The following is a 16,331-nucleotide window of genomic DNA, read 5'->3' as shown; positions in this document are numbered from 1 at the left end:
AGAAACATTAGTCAAAGGGAGAACACCAGCTTGAATGAATGAATCAAAAGCCCCAGTGTCCCTCAAAATAGTTACCGGTACTTCTTCCCCACCCTGCACCAAAGACACAGTCCCCTGCATGATAAATGGACGGTAAGAATTCAGAGCTACAACCGATGTATCCTCATTTGAACCGAAAATAGGTGTAACAACAGTGGACACCCGACGAACTGGAGCTGCCGTAGCAACCCCTTTTGGTTCCCAATGACCCGCCTTAGGGGAATTTAACAAGAAGCAATCTTTTTTCCAGTGCCCCCATTTGTTACAGTGATGGCAAACCTTCCCCGAGTCACGCACATCCCTACTGTTTTTGCCGTTACGTCTGGAATTGACGGGCAGAGGTTTATTAAATCGGCCATTCGACTCACTGGCAGCAACATAATTGCCACCGCCCGCTCTTAACTCTCCACGGTGCGTTAAGACAAAGTCATCTGCGAGCGCCGCCGCATCTGCTGCGTTGCGTGCTTTCTGCTCACTGATATATGTTGCCACACGAGCTGGAACAGAATCTTTGAACTGCTCCAAAATCATCAAATCTTGTAAGCCTTCGAAATCTTCCACCTCCGAGGTGTTACACCAGCGGTTAAAACTCGTCGTCAAATCACGTGCAAATTCCAAATGACTTTGTCTGTCATGTTTCTTCCAAAATCGAAACCGCTGCCTATACGCCTCAGGAACGAGCTCGTATGACTTCAGTACCACCGCCTTAACACGGGCATACTCTTGACTGTCAGCCGCATTCATAGCCGAAAAAACCTCTTGCGCCCTGCCTGTTAAGACGCACTGCAGCATCAATGTGCGCGCCGAGTCAGGCCATTTACGCACATCTGCCACCCTCTCAAACATGGCAAAGAATGCCTCAGGATCACGTTCGGAAAACTTGGGCACCAGACGTAGATTGCCACTAATGTCAAACCCCCCTGCAGACCGTTCTGCAGGTTCTGAAAACACTTGTGCAGCCGCTGAAATCTTACCATCCCCTATCAAGTCCAATCTATTTTGCTCTACCTGCAACTTAGCCTGTTCTGTCTGCTGTTTCATTTTTTCAATGGCATACTCACTATCTAGCCTAAGTTGTTCCTGATCAGTTTGTAATTTAGCTTGAAAAATGATTAATTCTCTTTGTTGGTGGTCCCGCTCAGTTTGTACTTTAGCTTGCAAAATGATTAATTATTTTTGTTGGTCAAACGTCAACCCTGACATAGCTGCTGGTGAAGGCACCGCCATTGCGGCACCTACTGCGGGAGAAAGAGACGCCTCCTCTTTCTTATTCCGTTCCTCAGTTGAAACCGCTATACCACATAGCTCTTTTCTCAAGACTTCCAACAATGTCTCCTTTAACCTTCTATCACTAGCTTCAATTTTCAATCCAACACGATCTGTAATGTTCAGCAATTGATCTTTGGTGCATTGATTTAAGCGCTCCACCGAGGGAGACTGAACAACGTCATCCACTGTCACCATCCTGGGTATTGTGCGCTTTAAGAGCCTCCTAGCTGGCAAACCAAACAAAAACAAACAAACAAAATACAATACAAGTGTCCCCCTAGCCTATATAAACCCCAGCTAACTCCACCCTCTTCGTGTGCCGGTTGCGGAGGATTTCTACGCACTGAAGGCCACCGCAAAGGCCTAGCTCATACCAAAGGGGAGGAAAGTCAACCAATAACTGGCGACCCGCATGCCCCCCTTAGCCGTGCCCCCAAGTCGAGATATTCAGTACGAACTTCTCGCTACTGCCGCACCTGACTTACCTAGCCACCCCCCGGCCTAACCCAACGAGCTATTTTACCCAGGCAGCTAAGCGCACCTACCAGGGACACTCGTATCAACAAATACAAAAAAAAAAAACAGCCAGGCAGCTTTTGACGTCCCAAATGACGTTTACTTAGCTGCACAACTACCAGAAATAAACAACTCTCCAACCGCACAAAATGAACCAACCAGCTACCGTACTGTACTGAAATAACCAAACCTAATCAAATTAACTCAAATTTAAACAGATTAATTCAACTCATAACAATTAACTGCATCTCCCCAAAGTCCGAATAACAAGCCTGTAACATTGCTTTGTCTACTCACCGGACTGTTGACCAAACAATGGAACGACGGAACCTCCATTCACAAATCCAATACAGGAGGGAGACTAAATTGACGCTCCAAACTCACTGTACAACCAAATTACCGGACGAGCCCCCACTTTGTTACGCACCTGGCCTAGGGGCGCCAGGCTGCACAACAAAAAGACGGGAGACAACAGTTTCTCAATCCAAATAAGTATTTAATCAAACCAAACCAATCCAAGTGCTCAACTTATAATAAAAGTATGGGATGTGGAAGTCAGTAAGTCCGTATGGTGGAGTGTGTGTGCATGAGTGGATTATATGTGTGTGTTGTTTCAATATAAGTGTTGAAAGGTGTGCATGGCTCTGGAGCTGCAAAGAACAGAGAGGGAAGGACTGGGGAAGCAGACTCTTATAGGGCGTTGGCACCCGGGCCCAGGTGCACGCCAATCACTCCTAATGACCAATCAAGTAGGTCTCTGCTCCCCAGTCCTAGAAACAAATGGAAGACACAACATACAGGGAACCGTCACACGAGGAATTAGCAAACACAAAAAAAATGTAATGTTTTAAAACATTTCCAGAGCAAGCACACAGCATCTGCTGAATAGTACCAAGCTGGAGATGAGCAAAAAAAGCATAGTTCTGTTTTTTATTTATTTCAAAGGAGGTCTACACATGTATTATGTTCTCCTCTTCATAAGAGTTTGGTGTTTTTTCCTTTTTTGTAACAGTGGAAATTGCAGTTTAATGTCTACAGTATTTTTTATTTTCGTTCTATAATTTAATAAATGCATCAAACTATAGTTTTTATATATATTGTATAACTATATGTTACTTTATAACCTGTGTTATAAAATATGGTTTGCGGCTCTAGACAGATTTAATTTGAGGAAAGAGGGGGCAAAATGGCTCTTTCCATAGTAAAGGATGCCTACCCCTGCTTTATATTGACCTTATGTAATACAGTAATATGGAAATTGAATATGTAATGATTGAGTACAGTGACATGGATCCTATTACTGATCCACATGAAAATATGATAGATAGATAGATCGAACTGTATTTATCCATATATCGGGGTAATTCCCTTGTTACAGCAGCAGGCATGTCAGAATGAGGCAGAAAAGAGAATAAAGAAATATAAACAGGACAATAGATTTAATATAAATAATTTAGACATTAAAACAAAAACATTAAAAAAAAAAATATTCATAAAATAAAATAAAAATGTAACCCTTATCTGTCTTTGGTTTTCCTGGGCTTTTCCGACCCTCTGCTTACAGTGCTTTATATGCATGGTGATGTTGTCTTAACTTGACATGTTACATAACAGACCTCTGCCTCCTCTGTGGGTTGATACATCCAATGTCTTGTTAATATGAAGCCATGTTTGCAGGGACCTGGGCCCCAAGGGAAAGCCCTGAAAGGTTCACTTTGTGTGAACAGCTTACACTGTGTAGGAATTGTATTCAGTGAAGTGAAGCTAAGACTGACCCTCTCATGTTTTGGTCCTGATCCCTAAGACCCAACGTTGTATATGTATTTATTACTAGTAGTTATCGTATCAGGGACATTCATTTTTTTCTTTGTACCTCTAAATGCAATTGTCACACAGACAACCAACGCCTTATTGTATGAGGCTTGAAAACAACAGTATTGAGTATTTGTATTCTCATGATTTGTTTTATTAGTCGAGCGATTACCTAACCATTCTTTGAATTAAGCATTTCTTCTAAAAAAGATATTCTTGAACATATATTTCCCTGAAAATAGAAACCAAGCTCATCACCATTCTGTAAAAAACAAAATGATATGCTCATGTCTTGTTTAGTCAGGCATTTTTTATTTTACACTATCAGGACAAAAATATCCTCAGCCCTAGACACGTGCGCGCACACGTGAGGCGGTCACGTGGGTTGAACACAACAACAAACCCGTCCAGCCAATCACATCGCCCCCCCAGCGCTCAGGCGGTCTCGAGCTGGGCTGCTGCAGTCAGTGGACGATGAGCTGTGAGCGCAATAGGAGCAGCATGCCCGAGGTCCCGTCCGGAGCTCCGGAGGTGTCCCGGAAAAGAGCCGCCGAGTCCGGCCCGCCTTCCGAACATATACCGAAGTGGAAGAAAGTCTGCTGGGGCATCCTGACCAGCCAAGGTCGGTGCATTCTGAGCTGGGCCGGTTGAAATCTCTGGCTGTTGCTATTGAAAACAAGCAGATCTGGATGGAAATAATATAGTGTGGTGAAGTGACACGCCGTCCGTTCTGTGCTTGACTTTTGATGCTGAGGCCTCAACATATTTACATCTCAGCCTAATCCTGTCCAGCTCCACAGCAAACTTAACAATAAGAAATTATATCAACATGTCATCTCTAGATCAAAACTCCAAAATCCACTTATTAGACATACAGGCTGATAGAGAGTAACCTACATTGCTTTCTCCTTTTTCACATTGAAGTTTTAAAAATGGTGGTGTCACATGCTGAATTTAGAGAATACGAAAATTATAGTGTACTGAACGCAAATTTTGTTCTTGTTGTGTAACCCATTTGTTTGTTGTTGGCATTTAAACTATTGTTTGTGATTCCAACCATTGCTGGTTTTCATTTAGTTTTTCCAAAGTGTATTTTTATTAATCTAATACACTTTTGTTTCCATACTTAGTGGTCTTATTTAATTAGTTACTACATCACACTAACCTCTCTAATGTGATGGCTTGAGCTGCTTCTCTTTGGGCGTCTGATGTCAGGGGGTCCTGATGATGATGATGATGAAGTTGATTGTGTCCTGACATGTGGTAGAGACATATTTGGCTTGTAGAGGCGTAATTTTTCCCAGTTGTCAAACTGAAGGAGGATCATGGATCCTGATGGTGGATCCTGATCATGGTGGCAGCTGATCGTGAATTATCAGCTGCCTAGATTTCTTAGATATACAGTGTGCCTACTCACATATACTACTGTTATTGTATAATACCTCCATCATTACAATTGTCATTGCTGCTCCTTCATCGCCTTCAGACGTTTGCTTTTGTATAAATACTTGAAACATTGATACATTGCTCCATTTCTGTTAGACGCTGTCTTCTCACATGAATGGTGTTAAGACCGTAATTTTGTTTATGTTCTCTGTAACACGCAGCATTTTGCCTCTCTGTTAATAGGGTTGTACCCTTACTGGGGGTTAGGGGCAGAGCATGTCACACCTTGTTTAGCCCTATGAGACCAATGTTGATAGCTGAAGGGCTATTGAATTAAATATTTATTGATTGATTGATTAAACTCAGCAGTGATCTGACAAACAGAAATGTATAGCTGGACAGGTTTTGTTACGACAGGAGAACAATAGACATTTCTTGAAGTGAAGCTGGAGGTCTACACAGGTCGTCATCTGTTGACCAGTAGAGTGACTGAGAAGGAGAAGTTGAAATACTCCCTAGAATGATTAATTAGATTGCTACACCAGTTTGATTTAAGGCTTTTAGAATCAAATGTGTAAAACCACAATAAAGTAGGGTTTTGTTTTATTAAAATATGATCACAATGGCAGGATCATGTGTTCCATTCCAGCGGACTATGTGCTGTACCTTTCTGCTGGTGTTTTCTCCCTCAGTGCTGTGAAGGCCTCCGGCTCACATGCTCAAATTATTCATGAACAGCAGACAAGTGATGTGGGGGTGGGCAGGGACAGAGGAGTGCATCGTATTGTAGTATCCATGTTCAAGTAATCTGTTCCTTTAAAAAGGTACTCCATTATAATATTTACATACACAACCAACACCAAATCAGTTGACATCAATTCTAAATGCATTAGTCCTGTAGTGCAAAAATGTAAACTAAGGTGGACAATCAGCAGAGTTTTACCTTTAATACTGCAGACTGTATCAGTCCACTGTAGATGATGAAATTACACTAATGAGCAGTACTGTTGTCTTGTAGAAAATCGGATTTCTCATAGATTTAGTTGACATGTTTTTGATTTTAAGATCAAAGTGCATGTCTTATATCACCCCACTTCAATCCCTATCTGTACCACATCTTCAAACCTATTTAAATATGTTTTCTTCAGTATATATGTGTATTCAAATTCTAAATTCAATGTATTTATTTAGTCACTCACAATAAGTGCCTCACAATGAATGTCTCATTCAGCGATTCCCATGCTGATGATGCAGCAGTGAAGGAGGGATTGATACCGCTTCTCACAGCTCTACTCCCTGAGCCATGCAGCACCCTAACGTCTATAGGGATGAACATTTAATGCATTACACTTTAATCAACGATTTAAGATTTGTATTCTTTCATCTAAAACAAAAAATAATTCAGATCGCTGAAACTAGCTAAATGACAATTCAGTCAAAAGATTTTGACCGAAACTCAATCCAAATTGACTGTCAAAATGAGCACGGTTAGTTAGCTGTTATTTTTAGGACTTGCAGTGTTGTGTGTGGGCTGAACGGGGATCTACACTCTGACAGACTCTATAAGGACAAGGAAATTTGTGGAGGTCCTTTCACTTCTGTTTCATTCGAGATGTCGTAAACGTACCAGTGGCTGGATGTGCCATGGGGAGACGGAGATATTGGTATGTTGGAGTTTGGGTATTCTGAGTGGAGTCACTGCTGCCACAGCTGTTGAGAAACAGCTCTAAATATAGTTAGAGAGCAATGCTACATATTCTGTATGTAACACATATTTTCCCTTCATTTAAAATGACATTCATATAGATATTCCTATTCAAAGCTACTATATGTACAATGTACAGGATTTTATCATCACAAAATAAAAATCTGAAAATCATATTGAAAATGAATCCAGTCTGTGTGTTTCTGACACCATCAGTTATTAGCCCTTTTTATCCAGCCTGTAAAAGTCAAGAATGTTATTCTACCTTATTGGTAGCAGTAGCCGCAGCAATGTATTTTTAAATTATTGTCTGTATTTATTATTTTGCTGTTTTTCATCTCTATAAATTGGACGAGAAAGCCAGTGAAATGCACCAAAACTAAATTTAAACGCTCCTATAGACTCTTAATATGAATGTGATGTCTTCATAACATTCATTTAAATGAAAAATTGCACTATTTCTTGTCTCTATGTTTCTGTGGGTCCAGGATCCTGGGCTGATTGCTCCCCTCTCCATGAAGCAGCTTGTCAGGGTCGACTGCTCGCTCTGCGCACTCTGCTGGCCCAGGTGACAAACACACACACACACACACACACACACACACACACACACACACACACACACACACACAACAGAAGCAATAAAATGAATTCCTTACACCACATTTAGTTAGTCAACTCTGTTTCTCATAAAAATGGCGGAAGAAGCCCTTGTTGTTAGATCGTTCTCATCACTTTCTGCTGAATCTGTAAATCGGGTCTGTCCTTTATCCTCCTAATTTTCTTTTTGGGATATTTTTGTAAAGAAACACTGAATTTTCCGCAGTTCCACTTGAACTCGCCATAACTTTGCCGGTCAGCTCACAGCAGAAGTTACTCAGTGATGGTGCATGTACCTGAGACGGCGTCACGAGTAGATCAATCATTAGATGAGTGTAAATCAATACTTTTTGGCTGTATATTAAAGTGGGAGGGACTTAAATTAAAGAGAAACCTCAGGTCCCATGGTTGCCAAAACTTGCCAAAACTCAGCATTCACATTCACATCCATTTGGCCGGCGTCCTACACCAGGAAGTATTTTGTAGTTAGAGAGGGAAGTCAATTAAAAACATTGACTATACAATCTTCATTGTAGATCAACCACTTTGCATATACTCTGACAAATGCAAGGTTTTTCTAACTTCACTCTGCTTTAATTATAAAAAGCTTTGCACACAACATCCAGCACACAAGCATTATAAAGTGACCATAGAACTGTTTGAAGAGGTCTCACTAATGACAAAGAGTAATTCTGTAGTAACTCTGGAGCGTTATCACAGGAGAGAACCATTCATTTCAACGGACACTGACCTAGTACCTTTATGATATTAAAAATGACTTATCCATATAAACAAGACTGAACTGGCTCATATTGATAGCTCAAGTTTAGTCATGCTGTAAAGACAGGAAGCTGTAGATGTGAGAAAGGTGCCAATACTCTGTTGTTTAATAATTCATTCAAATTAGAAAGGATAACTGAATGAAGTCAAACAGACAGATAGATGATAAACAAGGCAGCTTGCGTCTGTGCATATGGTCATAATGTTTTTATTTTTTAGGGATATCACGCTAACATCATCACTTTTGATCATGTGACCCCTCTCCATGAAGCCTGCCTATCTGGACACGTAGCCTGTGTCAGAGCATTAATAAATGCTGGAGCTAATGTAAGTATTCTTCTTTTCACCACCACCATTATTCTATGTGTGTGTTTGTGTGTTTATGTGTGTGTGATATAGTAACTTGGCATTGCTCATATTTTTGCGTCTCTCCAGGTAAATGCTGCTACCATCAATGGCGCCACTCCTCTGTACAACTGTTGTGTTTCTGGAAGTGTCAGCTGTATGGAACTACTGCTGCAGAATGGAGCACACACACACACGTCACACACACACTTCCCGTCAGCTCTGCACGAAGCCTGCAAGAGAGGTAAATACATGGGAACGGGAACCTTGTATGCAGGATGTGACTGAACAGTTTTGTACCGAGCAGGGTAGCTACAGTTGGATTTGCACAATATCCAATCAGAAGATTTTGGTTGAATTTGGTTGAACCCCATGACTTAAGTTCTTTCTTCTGTAGCATTTTCAAACTGAAACTGATGAGCTAATGGCTACGACATCTATAAGTCAGGTTGTAATAATGTTCAATGAGTGGTCCAGCAGGGGGCAGTGTAATCTTTAAACCTCAATTCAAATACACTACTTTAAGATGCGATTAAGAAGCATTTATTAGTCCTAAACACATGCACAGACATTCTCATGCAGGTAGGGAAATTTAATCTCAGTGATGGTGCTGAGATGCTTTTAACCCATCTGGTGCAGGACACACAGAGCAGTGAGCAACAATGTACGGCGCTCGGGGAACAGATATTGGGGTAGTAAGGTACCTTGCTTAGGGGCACTAGACAGGGTAGGGAGACTCTTGGATTTTTGGACAGATCAATCCGGGTTCGTCTTTTGTTGTCTCTCCGTGGAGTCGAACCAGAGACGAACCAGAGACCTTCTCTGCCCATAGTCCAAGTTTCTGCCACTAGACCACCGCCTCTACTTAATTACATCATTGTGTATGTGTGTGTGTGTGTGTGTGTGCGTGTGTGTTCACAGGTAGCAGCCAGTGTGTAGAGTCCCTACTGACTCATGGGGCAGATCCAGACTATGAGGTGTCCGACCTGGGCTCTCCTCTCTACATGAGCTGTCTGCACCAACAAACAGCTTGCTCCAAGATTCTGCTGCACAGAGGTGTGTATCATTTACTTCAGTTTTTCGCCATTTCAGTCTGATGCACGTCTGTGTTCGCTTGGTTCACTCTTGTACTGTGGATAGGTACTGAGAGTTTTTATCCAGTGTGCAGCAATGTTACGTTTTTTTTCTTCTGTGTTGTACAAAGATACACTTGTTAAGTCCCATCAGATATATACTAACATGGCAGTTTAAATCTCTAGATACTTCTGGGTCTGTTGTTCTTTCAGATGATTGTTATGATTCCAATACTCAGACATTTTATTTGTGTGACTATTTATGAGCATTAACTGTGAGTAGTTCCACCAAAGAGCAACTTCTCCCTTTGCGTTTGTTTCATTTCAAGGATTTTCAAATGTCTGAATGCAGAATGTTTGTGACCCCCCCCCCCCCCCCCCCTCATCCCATATCATAATTATACTTTGGACATCTGTGGCAATTGTGACCACTGTAGCCTCTCTGTGAAGATGCAATGTGTCACTACTAGTCTTTTGAAGGATCCAGTCCCACTCGGTTCCACAGCAGAGGTTAACCCTGTCTATCTTCTCCTCCACTCTTGTCCTCTCCAGGAGCCAATGTCAATGCAGGCATAGGAGGAGACAGTCCTCTTCATGCAGCTGTCAGACAGGACGATGCTGATCAGGTGTCACTGCTGCTCGATTATGGAGCTGATGTCAACCTGAAAGATAGCAACAATCAGCGACCTGTGGAGTTAGCACCTCAGGGTGGAAAAACACAGCAGCTGCTACAAGCATTTGAAGGTACCACAACAACAACAGTCGACTGATGTGATTTCCAATACTGATGTGTACAAAAAGTTGAAATTAAAAAGGATTCTGTCTCTCTCCAGTTTCTCCGAGGAGTCTCTACCAGTTGTGTCGTATCCAGATCAGGAATCTGATTGGTCGATCCAGAATGAAGGATCTCCCCTCCCTTCCTCTGCCCTCCCTGCTCACCCACTATCTGGAGCACACATAGAGGGCACTCACACATACACGCACACAAACACAGACACACACACACAAAGCAATTGCTGCTTTTTCAGATTAAAATTGTTGATGTGCCACACATCCTTATTAACTACTTTACATGTCTACACATCATCTCCAGGGAGTTTCCCATGAGTTTGGCTGCTGCAACATCATTACTATCATCACACATTTAAATACAGTTTTAGTCTAGTGCACACTGTACCCTGATACATCTTACATTGCCTCTATGTTGCCATAACTACCACAGCCTCTCTTTTTTATGTTTATTTGGAAGGACTTCATAATCCCCGGTCAGATGATAGTCTGACAGCTGTTCCAGATGTTTGGCTCTTTATATTGGCTAAACATAAGATGTAATTTAGCGAAATGCTGGAGTATTTTTTCCAGTGACATCTGCTGGCCTTCAATTTTCTATAATTACATGTAAATACCAGTAAATTATCTCAGTCTCAGACCTCAGTGGTCTGTTCAGCAATCTCACTGCTGCGAACAATGAGGAGAATTACACTGTTAGTTTGCTCTACCAGCACACGCCAGTAGCTGAATGTATCTCAGCCCGTCATAAAGCTCTTTGTGTACTGTGTCAACATTGTCAAATAGTAATTCAGAATCAAGGATTTCATTGTTTGTGTAAGAAGTATTCAGGTATTTTACTTATTGTAAAAAGTGTGCTCCTTTACATGCAAGGAAAGTGTAAGTAAATTTATGATAGTATAATTAGTAAAATGTTCTGAAAGTATTACAAATACACTTTGCACAACTAAAACCAATGTGACTGGTACCCATCAGTAGTATATTGCTTCATTAGATTATCACTGCCCCCACATGAATGTTTAAGCAGCACTAACTTTATTTGTTCATTCATTGTTTGGTGTTTAAAAATGTAACTAGTGGAAATTCCGCTACCACCTCCATAATGGTTTGTTTTGTCCAAATTGCAAACTAATTGAAATGTAACTTTATCTAACCTAATCTCTGGAATGAATAAAACACATTTATATTTTATCAGACTGAATCTTTCTTGTTTTATCTCACAATTGAATGTTGAATCTAACCTGGAACGCCTTGGTACGTGCAGTTGCATCTTCTAAAGTGTAAATAAAATGTTACAACTTGTAAAATATGCACAAATCAATCAGCAGTGTAGTAAACACACAGCAAACATAATATTAACTCACAGTGAGTGGCAAGATGTTCTTTCTCATATAACATGGTGCAGACATTTTTACACACACTAAGTCACGACTCACAAAGACAATGTAAACATGCCATTTTTTACGGGTTGTAAGGCAGTTAGACCCATGACACTTGTGGAACGATATTAATTTACCTTTTTTTAAGTCACAAACACTTCACTAAGTCTGTTATGTGCAGATCTGCTCCTTGTTTTGCAGTGCTCCTGGAGCTCCTCCTTCAGCCCCTCCTTCTCCTCGTCACCTGGCACCTGCTGCTGCCTTAAAAGCCTGGGAGGCTTCACTCATGGCCCTCTCTTCAGGCAGGGCTGGATCCCATTCACCAGTCTGATTAACAATAAACCCAGTTTTCTTATAATTAATCCTTGTTTGTCTACTTTATGTTACTTCCGTCGAGCCGGGTTGTAACATATTGGGGGCTCGTCCCGTATCAATCTGGATGAGTTATTTTTCTTCTTGTCATGGTGAGTATGGTGAGCATTGAATCTGAGTGCTATGATTTTAAGTTGTGAGTGATCTCCCTGGTTAGTAAGGGAGTGTGCCAGCTGGGCAGAGCAATCTGTCCTTCCATCGGTGCACTATTTGTTATATTTACTTATTTATTTTTTTTCGAGGTAATCCTGGGTGGAGACTTGTTCTCTGGTGGGGGCGAGCATTTCAGGGCCTTGGTCACATGGCTGAGGTTAACTGAATTTTGCTTTAAAGAGGCCTCGAGCCCGGCACGCCTCAGAAGACAGTTAGGGTTAGTTTGAAGTTAGGCAGGTACCAGGGGGCTTGCTTAGATGATCATTTGCACTCGGAGGCTTGCTCACTGTGCTCAGCAGTGATTGATTTGTAAAGTTATTTGAGTTAGTGACTGCTTTATGGGGACAGTTGTGGTAACATGTCCAGGGTCCTAACTTTGTTTTGTAAAGCTTGTGGATTTGTCAGGTGCGGTGTGTGTGGTGTCTAGCTTGACCTTGTGGGCTAGTTTTCCCGGAGGTTGTTGTTGCCTTGGTCTTGATTACCAGCAGGGTCCATTTTGGTAATGGGTTTTTATGGGTAATATTTTGTGCTACTTAGTAGCTAGATGGGAGTTACTAGGCCTATCTCTGTGATCATGGTTTCAAGAATCATTTAGTAGAGAGAATTTGTGTTAAGCTGTAGTGTTGGATGAGGTGTGTATTGGGCGTACTGGTTTAAGTTGAAACCTTGGGTAGCGGCGATTGGTGTATTTTGTATGTTTGGTTACTGAAGTTATCTGGTATGGAGGCCATCGATGACTTTATTAGTGCACCCTCGGAGGAGTTGCTTTGTCAGCTCACTAAAGAACAGCTCCTTAGCCTTGCCAGCCATTATGACATTGAGATTGCCAGTGGTGATAAACGTCTTAAAGATAATTTAAAAGAAGCACTTAAGGCTAGCCTAGCAGAAGGAGGCGTCCTAAAGCCGTCTGCTTTACCAGCATATCAGCATCAAATGTCAGATGCTGTGCTGGAGTTCAGGTTGAAGGAGTTGGCGTTTCGAGAATTAGAACTAGAGGATAAAGAAAAAGAGCGTATCCTTAGGGAAAGACAAATGCACCTAGAACATGAGCGTTTCCTAAAAGAGCTTGAATTTAAGCATGCTGCTTTGAGCTCATCCAGTTCTGCCTCGGCTCAGTTTAATGTAGCAAGCAACATCAGACTAGTACCTCCATTTGCTGAGAAAAATGTTGAGAGGTACTTCGCTCATTTTGAACGAGTGGCTACTGTGTCAGACTGGCCAAGACATGCCTGGACATCGCTTTTGCAAAGCGTTCTGGTGGGAAAAGCACAAGACGCTTACACTGCTTTGAACATTGAGGATATCAAGGACTATGAAAAAGTTAAGGGTGCTATTCTAAGAACTTATGAGCTCGTTCCTGAGGCGTACCGCCAGCGTTTTAGAGGCCTCAGTAAGCTTGATGAACAAATTTATGTTGAGTTTGCAAGAGAAAAGGAGATCAGTTTTAGCTCTTGGTGCAAGTCACAAGAGCTAAAACTGGAAACTAAGGAAGATCTTAGACAATTAGTTCTGCTGGAGGACTTTAAAGATTGTCTGCCTACTGCCGTGTGTACTTCAGCAAGTATCTCAATCAGCAAGAAGTGACCACTCTTGATAAGGCTGCTGTTCTAGCAGACAAGTTTGTATTGACGCTCAAGGTAAACTTTGATAACGACCAAGGTGAGCGAAAAGGAAGGACTGGTTTTAATAGACCTCGGTTTCCAACCACTTCCTCCACCAGCTCAAAACCTCCTCCCACCGTTTCTACAGCTTTCACTAGAAGATCGGCTACTGTGAGTACTCCATTATAGAGGACTTGTTTTTATTGCAAGAACAGTGGTCACTTCATTGCAGATTGCCCTGTCTTGAGTCTTATAAGCCTGTTGCCTTACTAAAAACTGTGAAAAATAGTGCTGTCATCCAAAACATCGACCAACCCGCTCAAAAGAGTGAGCTGCCTGGTTCTTCGTCTTTCCTTATGGATGGTTTTGTGTCTCTTGTCACTGATCCTTCTACCAAGCAACCGATTAAGATTTGGAGAGATAGTGGAGCTTTTCAGTCTCTGATGCTACTGGACCTTCCACTGTTTTCTGACCAGTCTAAGTTGGGTTTTAGTGTCCTCGTCCAAGGGTTTGGGGGGGGGGGGGGGGGGTGTATCTGTCTCTGCCTATGCATAACCTTACACTTGAAACTGATCTTGTTTCTGGGGAAGTAGCTGTAGCTGTGTGTTCAAGCATTCCCATTAAAGGGGTGTCCTTCATCTTGGGAAATGACCTAGCCGGTGGTAGGGTGCTTGCGGCTCCTGAGGTTGTTCCTTTTCCTGTAGTGTCAAAATGCCCAGATGATCTTGAGAAGCAATACCAAGAAGCATTCCCTGTCTGTCACTACCCTTGCCATGTCAAAGAAGAAGAAACAAGACAAAGAAGCTGATTCTGATATTGCACTGTTTGACACATTTTTGGCGAAGGGTGACATGTTGGGATTTGGTAAAGTGTTTCCCTCTGGTAACAAGCTCAAGTGTGAGCAGGGGGGAGATGAAACCTTATCTTCTCTTTTTGACCAGGTTGTTCCTGATGAGATGACAGCTGTGTCTTGTTGCTATTTTGTAAACAATGGTGTGTTAATGAGAAAGTGGACTTCTCCAAAACTGTCCTGTCATGATGATTGGAGTAGTGTGTTTCAAGTGGTAGTGCCAAGTGTCTATCGTCAGGATGTCTTGCAGTTGGCTCATGATCATTGTCTTGCTGGTCATATGGGGATTAAGAAAACTTTAGACAGAGTGCTGAGACATTTCTTTTGGCCTGGTGTGAAATCTGATGTTGCTGAGCATTGTAGAACATGTCATGTGTGCCAAACTATTGGTAAGCCCAACCAGAAGATTCCCCCAGCTCAGTTACATCCTATCCCTGCCATAGGAGAGCCTTTTGAGCGTATCTTGATTGTGTTGGTCCCCTTCCTCGTACCAAATCAGGTAACCAGTACTTATTGACAATCATGTGTACAGCTACCCAGTTTCCTGAAGCTATCCCTTTACGTAGAATCACTGCTTCAGCCATTTCCAAGGCCCTTATTTTCTTTACAGTGTTTGGCCTGCCAAGAGTTATCCAGACCGACCAGGGTTCAAATTTTATGTCCCGTGTGTTCTCTCAGGTTCTCCAGCAGTTGTCTATTGAGCACCAGACTTCATCTGCTTACCATCCAGAGTCTAAAGGGGCCCTTGAGCGGTTTCATCAGACCCTAAGGTCCATGTTACGAGCCTACTGTAAGGAGTTTGAGAGAGATTGGGATGAGGGAACCCCTTTGCTCCTCTTTGCAACTAGAGAGGTCACTCAAGAGTCCCTTGGCTTTAGTCCAGCTGAACTGGTGTTCGGTCATACTGTGAGGGGGCCCTTTGAAACTTTTGAAAGAGAGATGGTTGGCAAACCAGTCCCCCGCCACAAATTTGCTAGACTTTGTTTGTAATTTTCGGTCAAAGCTGAACAAGGCATGTGAACTGGCGAGGCAGAACTTGGGGGAATCCCAAGGACGGATGAAGGGGTGGTATGACCAAAGGGCAAAGCATCGAGCGTTCTCTCCTGGTGACAAGGTGTTGGTGCTGCTGCCACTTCCGGGGTCTGCTTTGCAAGCTCGATTTAGCGGTCCATATGTGATTGAGCGTCGGGTGGGTGAGTTGGATTATTTGATAAAGACTCCAGAACGAAAGCGTAAAACACGTCTCTGTCATGTTAATCTGTTAAAACAGTACTGTGAGAGGAGCCAGGCTGGGCTCTCAGGGGTGAAGACGGTTGCTGTGCTGAGCACTTTGATTTCTGTGGGTGAAAAGGACATTGATGGTGTTGTTGAGCGTGGGGTCTCTCGTACTAGGCTTCCGAACTCAGAAATTGTAGCCAATTTGGAGGCCCATCTGCTTATCTCGAGTCATCACATCGGCCCGACGTTATTGAGGTTATTTGTAAATATCCTGCCCTGTTTTCTGATGTGCCTACTTGTACCAATGTTCTCCAGCATGACATTGATGTCGGGGAGGCTGCACCTATCAGGCAACACCCTTACAGGGTAAATCCTGAGAAACGCCAGCTGATGAGCAAAGAAGTGGATTACATGTTGCAGCATGGCATTGCAGAACCTAGTGCT

The 16,331-nt window shown here is 42.4% G+C and overlaps 1 protein-coding gene across 1 annotated transcript; it reads left to right on the top strand.

Moving 5' to 3' along the window:
* Positions 1-4,090: 4,090 nt before the first annotated feature.
* LOC133953918 (ankyrin repeat and SOCS box protein 5-like) lies at positions 4,091-11,505 on the top strand. Its single transcript, XM_062388086.1, has 7 exons — positions 4,091-4,258; positions 7,216-7,295; positions 8,327-8,434; positions 8,543-8,696; positions 9,374-9,508; positions 10,078-10,269; positions 10,359-11,505. The coding sequence occupies exons 1-7, from the start codon at positions 4,111-4,113 to the stop codon at positions 10,484-10,486; spliced, it is 945 nt and encodes a 314-aa protein (XP_062244070.1). The 5' UTR covers positions 4,091-4,110; the 3' UTR covers positions 10,487-11,505.
* Positions 11,506-16,331: the final 4,826 nt, after the last annotated feature.

This window comes from Platichthys flesus, chromosome 5 (assembly GCF_949316205.1).
Source record: "Platichthys flesus chromosome 5, fPlaFle2.1, whole genome shotgun sequence".
NCBI classification, from domain to species: domain Eukaryota; kingdom Metazoa; phylum Chordata; class Actinopteri; order Pleuronectiformes; family Pleuronectidae; genus Platichthys; species Platichthys flesus.
The sequence above is the reverse complement of the archived record's forward strand: the minus strand, read 5'-3'. Positions and strand labels throughout refer to the sequence as shown.